The sequence below is a fragment of the Chenopodium quinoa genome, unplaced genomic scaffold, assembly GCF_001683475.1.
Source record: "Chenopodium quinoa cultivar QQ74 unplaced genomic scaffold, ASM168347v1, whole genome shotgun sequence".
Lineage (NCBI taxonomy): Eukaryota > Viridiplantae > Streptophyta > Magnoliopsida > Caryophyllales > Amaranthaceae > Chenopodium > Chenopodium quinoa.
In genome coordinates, this window is record NW_018745014.1 from 517,018 (window position 1) to 527,246 (window position 10,229).

The following is a 10,229-nucleotide window of genomic DNA, read 5'->3' on the forward strand; positions in this document are numbered from 1 at the left end:
CTCCTTCGCCAATACAAACCTGCAGCACAATGTTGCCCCCACGGAAGACCCATTGAAATCGATGATTGGGTACGACACTTGCGTTAAGTACTGCCTTCCAATCATCATGGCGTCAAAAGCCTTTGTGAACAATATATTTGCAGAGCTTCCTCCGTCAACCAAGACTCGCTTTATCAGACTACCATTTAAAGCCAGTATGAGTACTAACGGGTCATCATAAGGAAAAACGATGCCCTTGATATCAGCCTTTGAGAAGGAAGGATACTGAGGGAATGCTGGAGGGCCGAGGACGGTCTTTTACTCCAAAAGCATTCACCGCGTGCCTGAGCTCCGATAAGCTTTTCTTAGCTCCGCTATGGATCCCCCGTTCACCAGCCCACCGGTTTTGACATCCACCACTATATTACGCCCTGACAGCACTTGTCCTTGCCTCAACATGTCATTCTGCCGACTTGCCTCATGTGCACGTCTGTGATCCGATCCGACTGCTGATATTCAATCTATCTGGTTGGAGGAAGTTGTTGCCGACTAGTATCCTGCTGAGCTTGGTATTGTGAGAGGTGCCCTTTGTGAACTAGATCCTTAATTTTCTTCTTTAGCTGAAGGCAATCCTCAATGCATCTGTGGAACATGGAACAACAGGGGAGTTTACAGCGATTGATTTGTAACTCTAGTAGAGATGTCACGCGCCTAGTAGGCCCACTGCTAGCTTCTTGCATGTGGGATCCTAAGTCTTCAATCCGCGTACTGGGAGGAGCTTGACGCTCCCTTTCTAACGGTCCAAGCCTTAACGGGGGGTGACCCTTCTCGCGGCGGTCGCCGAGGTTAAATTCACTCTCCAAATTAACGAACACGGGCACGGACTGTGCCTGTTTCCTCCTACCACTGCCATCAGCTACTTCATCGATTGGACAAAGCACGCATCACCCTTGCTGTCAGTTCCAACTCCCCAGGAGTGAACTCATCCATAAGATCCGCGGTGATGGCACGAGGCCGTTCTGGTGTTATCGGCATATTTGCCGGGTCATTTCGAATGAGGTGGGTTTCATCTTCCACCATGATTTCGAGTGCGTTGTAAACAGTTTTACTAGTACCGGCATTGAGAATACTAGTGTCATAATTGCAATTATCAATTTATGGAATTGGTACTATGGTTTCATTGTTACCCTCCATAACTGCCTGAGGTTCTATGGACGATAGAAGTTATTACTGCCCCCTCCTTCTAGCGCCAATTATTCCGAGTGTGCTCCGGTAACTTGAGTCTTAGGATCCGTAAAGGTTTGTTGACCAATTAAGTACCTGCATAGTCAACGCAAATTAGCTAACCCGAGGGATTATTCGCAGATAACCAGTCCGATGCTAAAGTCAGCAATTTGATGAGAAGAATGAGAAAAGAGATAAGAAAGTGTTTAAGAGAGATAGAGAGAGTAAGAGAGATAAAAATCGTACCTCAATAATGAATTGTGCTTAGGTATTTATAGGAAAACAACCAAGCTGGTGCCGCCTATCGACATAGGTGGCAAGTTGACTTCGTAGGCAACAGCTGCCTACGTGGTCGAAAGCAACTCTTCACGTGGCCGTGATGAAGGCCGTTATGGAGAGTAAGCCGATATGCGTAATAATGGATAACTAACAGCGTAACGTACTTTAGTGGACAAATCCTAACGGTGTCGGCACAATCCCGTACGGGGTTAGCTAACAGGATAGATTAATGCTTCCATAAATAAAAATAAAAAATCACACTGATGTACTGCAAAAGTGGATTAATGATCATTACCATAATCGCAAATGCCTTTAATCTTTGAGTCAAGTAATTCCAGCTTATGTGAAACTTGGGTTATCTAATTCTGGGTACAATTGGGTTCTATGTTAATTAATTTGGTATAAGTCAATTTTAAGAAGTCTAGAACGACCCATTTACTAGTCTTACTAATCATCACATTAACATATTCTCCGTACTCTCATGAATATGAATCTTCATCAAAAGAAGCATTAGGATTCTTATTAAGAGTTTTCACCATAATTACACCAGGACAACTAGAATCACAATGTCACAAGGATATTCATTCCCTTTTTCTAATATCAATGTATTGTGATTGGAGTTTCAAGCATCAGAACATTAAGAATTCTTTCTTACATAATTAACACCACTATTAATAGAAAACTACTACTTGAAAAGGCCAATGAACCTTCAAGAAGACATAACAGAAAGACACCAATAATCGGCAAGGAATTAAGTTTAATAATATAGGAAAATACACTAAACATCATTTTGAAATACAGTTATTGACCAAGGGTGATATATCAAACTTATTCCAGAAACATAAACTTTATTTTAAGGGAAAAGCAGTATTTAAAATATAATGAAGCTTCAAGAAACGGGATAAACAAAGCACAAATTTCTCCAAGGAAAATTTAATGAATGGTCATACTGGAACATATTTCATAAGGCCGTAACTCTGTAAGTAGAATGGTATTAGCTCAATCCCAATAATATATGCAAGATGGCAGTTCCTAACTGCGTTGAACAAACAAATGTACAATATCATCGAAAAAACTGAGAACATATCATCAGCCTACTTCAAGTCTTTTAGCAAGCATTTAATCATAAAACAGGTAGCTAAGCAACGAAAATTTCATGGTGTAGAAAACAATTCTTACAAATGTAAGACTTCCATACAGGCAAGGATATGCTACATATCAAATTAATACGCTCAATAAAAGCATTAACCAACGAAATCAAGAAAATCCAATACATGACACTAAATCTGGTTATAAATCCTAATTACGCTTATCGATACGGCATTAAAGACATTCCACCTACCACATTCAACATAGGTTGAGCATAGCTAGATTTTACCAATATTAGAAAATGAAAGATACACAATTACCATCACCAAGTACCCCCGAAATTCCAGAAAATGAGGAACATTCTCAATTTATATAATTTGCATCATATAGCAGTCATAAGAACATAGAAGATCTAGAATATATCCTAGCATATAAAATGTAGACAGTAAAAAGCCATAAGAGCAACAGATCTGGAGTTTAACAGATAATTAGAATTTAAAACCTTAAGACGAAGATTCATTATCAACGAAAGAAGAAACTTCCTCACTTGCAACAGTCGCACGATCGGATTCAGGTGCAGTGGACACATCAGAAGGAGGAGCCGCCCTAGATTTGACGGCGTCAAGCATCCGTTTGCTGATCTCTTTAGAGTAAACCTGAAGGATCTCGATGCCTTCATCAATGGAGGAAGCGGTAGCAGAAGAAGCAGGAGCGGAGGAAGCGGCGGCGGCGTTGTAAGCCTCCTCTTCGATGGATATAGCGGTGGAAGAAGCTTCGTCGGGCAGCAAAGATCCGTAGCGCTTGGAGAGGACGGAAGGGGTAGAAAGCGTCTCGATGAGACGGTTGATTACAGCGTCTCTGGTTCGCTGAGTTGGGGGCCAAATGCTGAAGGATGAACCAGAGATGTTCATCTTCTCCATCTTTTCAGAAAGATTGTCCGATGAATGTGGTGGGTGTTGTTCAGTGTCGGCGGTGTTAAGCATTTCTCCGGCGACTGGAGTTTCGTCTGCTGCGGTATCGGACATAGCTGCGGCGTGTTGAGGAAGGAGACGAGGTTGATCTCTTACTTTGCAGATGAAAGATTGCAGAGTATAAAATGGTTTGTTTATTGTTTGGGTTTTTAATGTGTTTGAATTTCAAATTTTGAGTTTGTTGGTGGTTGTTGATAACAATGACGCTGTAACATTGTGGCCCTTTTATAATCGTTTTGGACGGATGACATTTTATAATACAACTATACAAAAACAATCGATCTAATTCATCCGTCTCATTATTACGTGCCTGTATTTCATTTTGGGTGTTCCAAAATGTTATATCTACTATAGAATCTTTTCAAATTTAGAATATATTTTTAGACAAGAATATGCTCATCCCCCAATTTAAATGACCCATATATCCTAATTTTAGCTGAGTTGGTTTTATAAAGTGGGGACAGATATATGGGACCATGTGCCTTCCTTTAAATTTTAAAGCCAACTTTTTGACCATTATTACTCTCTCAACGGCCATATTTCCTCTCTCTCTCTCTCTCTAAAATCCTCTCGAGTCTTCATCTTCAACCTTGAGCTGCCTCATTCCCTCTCTTCGTATTTTGTGATTTCATTTCGTTTTTTTTTGCTTAAAATTGAGCTCATTGTGCTCGTAATTGTCCCCTCTACAAAAGCCCCCTATTCATTTCGAGTTTCCTTGAGTTTTTGAGGGAAGACTGCAACACTTTGTTCACTGTTCATTTTCTCTCTTATCTCAAATTTCTAGATCTGGGATTTTTGCAACTTGATTTGTTGATTTTCTCTGTTATTGAGCAAAAATAAACCCCAAATCGATTGAGATTTGTCCCCTGTTCCTGAACAAAGTGAAGGTGATGTTGGTGGTGGGAATGGAGCAGATTCCGTTGATGGCTATGCCACTGACTCGTGTGACTATGTTCCCCTTGAAGGATATGCTAGTTATTCTTGTGAATTACATAACAAAACGTATTTGCTCTTTGGTAAAACCCTAAATATTTGGCCTTTTTTAAAAAAAATAAAAAAATTATGATGCATGTTTTTAGGCTAGTTGGATTATGAAGTGAATGTCAACTGTGATATGTTGTTGGCCAGGAGAATTATGTGTTTTGATTGAATTAATGATTAGTGGGGAATTAGGTTTAATGTGCTTGCATAAATTGAATTGATGATTAGGTTTGATGAATTAATGATTATGTTTGTGAATTGATTATTGATTATGGCATGATGATTGATTATGATTATTGATGATGATATTTGTGATTTGGCATGTTTGGAAAGTGAATTATGATTATTGATTATAAACAATGATTATGGCATGAATTATGATTATTTTGGTGAATTGAATACAGATTATAATTATGATCATTGTTCATTGATGATTGAAATTTGATCGATGATTATGTAATATGATTATTTTTGTGAATTGATTGATGATTAATGAATATGACTCTGATTATGTTTATGAGTTGATTATTGATTTTGATTATGTTTGTGAGTTGATTATTGATTTTGATTATGATTTTGAGTTGATTATTGATTTTGATTATTTTTGTGAATAGATTAATGATTATGATTATATTTATGAATTGATTATTGATTATGATTATGCATGTTTGTGATCTTCATATATGGCATGTTTGTGAATTGATGATTATGTTTATTCTTAATTGTAATGAATGTATGACTTTAAATTTGAGCTTTAATATGACTAACACTTTTAATATCAATAAGATAATGAATAATTTGGTAATGGGTGTAAGTATAATGAGTAATGGCATGAATATGAATCTAATGAGTAATTATGTGGGTTATAAATGCTCTCTTTTTCACCTTCTCTCAAGTGTGGAAGTAGTGGATGATGAAAACCCTATTTTGTGAGATCACATTGTCCTTTGTGTGACTAATGTTGTTTTCCATTGTTACTGTCCACTGAAACTCATGTGTGTTTGGTCTAAGTATTGACTCTTTAGGCAGAAATGTTGGTTACTTATTGGGAATGTGTTCAATGATATTTGGGGAACACTGACACTAATTTAAAATTGATTGAGAAAATAATGTGATTTTTGATGTTGTAACTATGTTCCTCAACTAATGAGGTGCATGACTTACTGTTCCCCTTGTTCCCTGCCCCTTTTGTTTTTTTGCCTATGATGAAAGTCTACTAAATGAGAATATCAGGCCATGTAGGATAACAGAAGTTTGTCATTTGATTCAACCAATATCATTATGACTTTGGTTGTTGAGACATTTAGGTAGATGTTGTTCATCTTATTGTCTGAATTCAGTGATTGATGGGGACATCTGAGGCCATTTTATTACAAATAAAAAAAATAAATAAAAAAAAAGCATTTGCAACGAAAACATAAGATATTTCATTAAGATTCATCAATATTTGTTACAAATATATCGTGTTTTGTCCCTTTGCACTTTCAAACACACAAAAACAAAATGCCAAATGCCTACAAATAATTGTTGTGCTACTATGTTTACTCTGAAGTAATGTTAAGGTGATTTGGAGATTATTGGAGATAATATCCTTTTGGCTACTAAGTTAATAAAAGGTTATACTCATAAGTTCATTTCTCCCTGGTGCATGATTAAGGTGGATCTTAAAAAGGCATATGATTCTGTGGAGTGGGGATTTCTTGAGTCTGTGCTCTCGGAACTTGGTTTTCCTAGCTTGTTCATAAAGTGGATTCTTGGATGCATCACTTCTGTTTCATTTTCTATCCTTATTAATGGTGCTCCTTCGAAGCCTTTTAAAGCAAAGAAGGGCTTGAGGCAAGGGGATCCTCTGTCTCCCTTTTTGTTTGCTATTAGCATCAGTATTTGTCTAGGTGCCTTCACAATTTGAGCTCTAATCCTAATTTCAATTTCCATCCAAGATGTGAAAAATTAAAGCTGACGCACCTTATGTTTGCTGATGACCTCTTACTATTTGCTAGAGGTGACTTGACTTCTCTGAAGCTTTTAATGCAAGCCTTTATGAAATTCTCCCATGCCTCTGGTCTTTCTGCTAATTTGGATAAAAGTGAGACTTTTTTTGGTGGAGTTTCTGATGATGAAAATGCTCTGTTTCTCCAAGTCCTTGGTATGAGTGCTGGTTGTATTCCTTTCCGGTATTTAGGTGTGCCTTTATCTTCAAAAAAGCTCTCTGTTCTTCAATGTAAGCCCTTGGTTGCCAAAATAACTTCAAGGGTTGATAGTTGGGCGGTGAGGTTTTTGTCTTATGCTGGGAGGCTTCAACTTATTTGGAGTGTCTTGTTTGGTATGGAAACCTACTGGTTTCAAATCTTTATTCTTCCTAAGAAAATCATAAAAGAGATTGAAGCTAGGTTTCAGTCCTTTTTGTGATCCGGGAATTCTAATCCTACAAAAAAAGCTCTTGTGTCTTGGAAACAATTGTGTCTTCCTAAGGCAAAGGCAAGTGGAGGTTAGAAAACTACAAGAAATAGGCTGTTTTCCGAGGGATTTGTTCCGACGGACCTAAATTTCGTCGGAAAATCCTAATTTTCCGACGGAATTAAGGTCTGTCGGAACTTTCCATTGGAAAAGGTTCCTTACGACGGAAACTCCGTCGGAATTTTTGCGACGAAAATTAATTCCCTTGGAATAAAAGGCTTCCGACGGAATATTCCGTCGGAACGTTGATTTACCTATGGAATTTAAATCCTTCGGAATTTTCCTACGGAATAATCCCTCGGAAAACTCAATTATTCCGGCGGATTTTTTATCCGACGGAAAAATATGTCGGAACGTCCTAATATATAAAAAAAACCCCGGATTTTTCTTTGTTCTCTTTCTCCTCTCCTCCTTCTCCTTTCTTTCCTTTTTCCTCCTTTTCCTTCCTCTCGTTTCTCTCTCCTCCTTCTCATTGCGTCCCTCTTTCCTCCTTCTCCTTCCCCTTGTTTCTCTCTCCTCCTTCTCCTTCCCCTTCATTTCTTTCTCCTCCTCCCTCCTTCCCATCGTCTCTCTCCTCCGTCTCCTTCCGTTGCTCAACAAAACCACCACCACCGTCGTTGCTCAACAAGACCACCATCACCGTCGTTGCTCAACAAAACCACCATCACCGCCGTTGCTCAACAAAACCGCCGCTGCCGCCGCTTCTCAACAAAGCCTCCACCACCGATTCTAAGGTTTTTCATGTTTAATTCGACCATGAAAACCCTAGATCTAAAGTTTTCATGGTCGAATTTGACCATTAAAACCTAAATTCAAGCCAATTTAGGGGTTTTGATGGAATTCAAGGTAAGTTCTCTTACTCTCTTTTGCTTTTTTCGGCATTTTTACCTTTATTTTCTTCTGCTTTTTCTGATTTTTCGTGTTTTAGTTTTGATTTTTCTGTTTTTTTCGTTTTTTTTTTTCTCCGGATTTTTCATTATTTTCGTGATTTAGTTTTTTTCCGCCTTTTCCCGTTTTTTTCTTGTGATTTTTCTTTATTTTTGTGTGTTTTTTTTTCGCCATTTTTCGTTTTTTTTCTTCTTATTTTTCGTTTTCTTGATTTATTTTTCGGTTTAATTCGTTTTTTTTTTCTCTGAATTTTCTATTTTTTGTTTTTTTTTTATTTTGAAATTTTGAATTTGTTTTTTTATTGGAATGTGGTTGAGGTGGGTGGGCTGGTGTGGGTATTCGGTGGTGGGTGGTTGTGGGTTAGGGGGGTTTCGTGGGTGGGGATCTGGGTTGTGGGGGTTTTGTGGGTGGGGATGTGGGCGGGCTGGTGGGTGGGGATCTAGGTTGTGGGGCGTGGGGGTGGGCTGGTGGGTGGGGATCTGGGTTGTAGGGGCATAGGTGGGCTGGTGGTGGGGGCAGGGGGTGGGCTGGTGGTGGGGGAGGTGGGTGGGGCTTTTTATTATTTTTATTTTTTTCTATTTAATTTTCCGACGGAAAGTTCGTCGGAATTTTCTAGCGGATTTAAATTCCGTCGGAAATCTCCGACGGACTTTCCGGTACCGGAAAAACCTCTTCCGACGAAAAAATTCGTCGGGATTCTGTCGGAATAGTGTTTTCCAACAGAATTTCCGACGAAAATGGCCGTTTTTCCGACAAAGTGATCTCCGACAACGTGTTCCAACGGAATTCCGTCGGAAATAGCCATTTCTGACGGATTTACAAGGTGTACAGACGGAATTTTTCCGTCGTTAATCAAGTGTTTTCTAGTAGTGGAATATCCTTGCATTAGAGGATTAGAACATTGCCGCGGTTTGTAAGAATCTGTGGGACATTTGTAATAAGGCTGATAATCTTTGGGTGAGATGGGTTCATATCTATTATTTCAGGAGTAAAGATATTTGGACTACTTCTCTTCCTCAAAATGCTCATGGGTATTAAAGAAGATTCTCAAGTGTAGAGAGGTTATTCAGAATTGTGGTGGATGGGATGTTGTGAAGCAAAATGTCAAAGTTTAAATCAAGAAGATCTATAGCTCTATTAGACAACAAAGTCCCAAAGTGAGTTGGAAGAGACTTGTGTGCAATAATAAAGCTTCCCCTAAAAGTGTTTTCATCTTGTGGTTGGCTATCTTAAATAGGCTTCTGACTAAGGATAGGTTGGTTTCATGGAATATTAATTGTGACCCTATTTGTTTGCTTTGCTTGCGTGAGCCTGAGAATGTTCAACATCTCTTCTTTGGATGTTCTTATTCTAGTAACATCTAGCAGAAGGTGCTTGATTTATTTCATATTAGTAAACCTATCCAAAGGTTTCAGTTGGAGGTTGATTGGGCTTTGAGGTATTGTAGGAAAGCGGGTGAGAGGAAGAACTTATTCTTAATGTTCTTTGCTGAAACGGTCTATAGCATTTGGACTCAACGGAACTCAACCATGTTTAATGGTTTTTGTAGTGATTCTAATTCTGTGTTTCGGAATATCGTTTTTAGAGTTGCTTATAGATGCTTAGATGATGCAAGGAAATATCTTTTGATTTGATTGTGTTCTTTCCTTTCTTGCTGCTAATCTGGTTTTTCCTAGTGGTTGGCTGCTTTTGCTGTTTCTGTAGTTGCTGGCAGGTTTCTGTTCTGCTTACTGTTTGGGTGTAGTCTTGATGTATGGAGTTTGTTGCTATTGGAAGTTGTTGTTAGCTGGTGCTACTGCTGATTTATTACTAGTCTGCTGATGGCTGGTTCTGTTTACTGATAGTTTCTGACAATTGCTGACACTTGGTGGGTTACTGGCTTGTTGCTACTCTGCTATCTGTTGTCTGTTGCTCTGCTGCCTGCCAGCTTCTGTTGTTCTGTTGTTTACTCTAAAAGATGATGCTCTGTTGGATGCTGGGCTGTTGTTACTTTGTTGTCTGTTGCTGCTTTGTTGGTTGTCGTTACCTGGTTCTCAATTGTTCTGCTGTTTCTGTAATAGTTGCTGCCTGCTAGTTATCTGTGTGTTCCAGTTGTTGTTCCCTTTCTGTTGCAAGTTGATTGTTGGCGCTGTCATAGTCTTGTGATGTGCTACTGCTGGTTTTTGCTGCTGATGCTGTGCTGGGTTTGTTGTTGCTGGTTCTGTTTGTGTTGTTGCTGTTCTGCTAGAAGTGTTGTTGATGTCTGCTTGCTGTCCTAGTTTCTCAAAGGTCACTTTGGTGTTTTTTTTTTCTTTTGGTGTTGCAAGCTTGCTGCTGAGTTGTCTAGAGGTGTAATCTTCAAGTTGGTGTTCCTGTTGCTTT

At 38.8% G+C, this 10,229-nt stretch overlaps 2 protein-coding genes across 2 annotated transcripts; one reads left to right on the top strand and one right to left on the bottom strand.

The window, feature by feature from the left end:
- Positions 1 to 2,700: 2,700 nt before the first annotated feature.
- LOC110708211 (MFP1 attachment factor 1-like) lies at positions 2,701 to 3,760 on the bottom strand. The gene has a single exon (XM_021886296.1). It carries the CDS (start codon positions 3,594 to 3,596, stop codon positions 3,075 to 3,077), a length of 522 nt encoding a protein of 173 aa, XP_021741988.1. The 5' UTR covers positions 3,597 to 3,760; the 3' UTR covers positions 2,701 to 3,074.
- Positions 3,761 to 6,171: 2,411 nt separating this feature from the next.
- Positions 6,172 to 9,829, top strand: LOC110708209. The gene is made up of 4 exons (XM_021886294.1): positions 6,172 to 6,386; positions 6,524 to 6,791; positions 9,545 to 9,619; positions 9,713 to 9,829. Exons 1-4 carry the CDS (start codon positions 6,172 to 6,174, stop codon positions 9,827 to 9,829), a joined length of 675 nt encoding a protein of 224 aa, XP_021741986.1.
- Positions 9,830 to 10,229: the final 400 nt, after the last annotated feature.

Coding starts and splice junctions, on each gene's coding strand:
- LOC110708211 (XM_021886296.1), bottom strand. CDS start 3,596: ATGTCCGATACCGCAGCAGACGAAACTCCAGTCGCCGGAGAAATGCTT.
- LOC110708209 (XM_021886294.1), top strand. CDS start 6,172: ATGATTAAGGTGGATCTTAAAAAGGCATATGATTCTGTGGAGTGGGGA. Junction 6,387..6,523: donor GATCCTCTGTCTCCCTTTTT/GTTTGCTATTAG, acceptor ACTATTTGCTAG/AGGTGACTTGACTTCTCTGA. Junction 6,792..9,544: donor CAAGGGTTGATAGTTGGGCG/GTGAGGTTTTTG, acceptor GGTTTTTCCTAG/TGGTTGGCTGCTTTTGCTGT.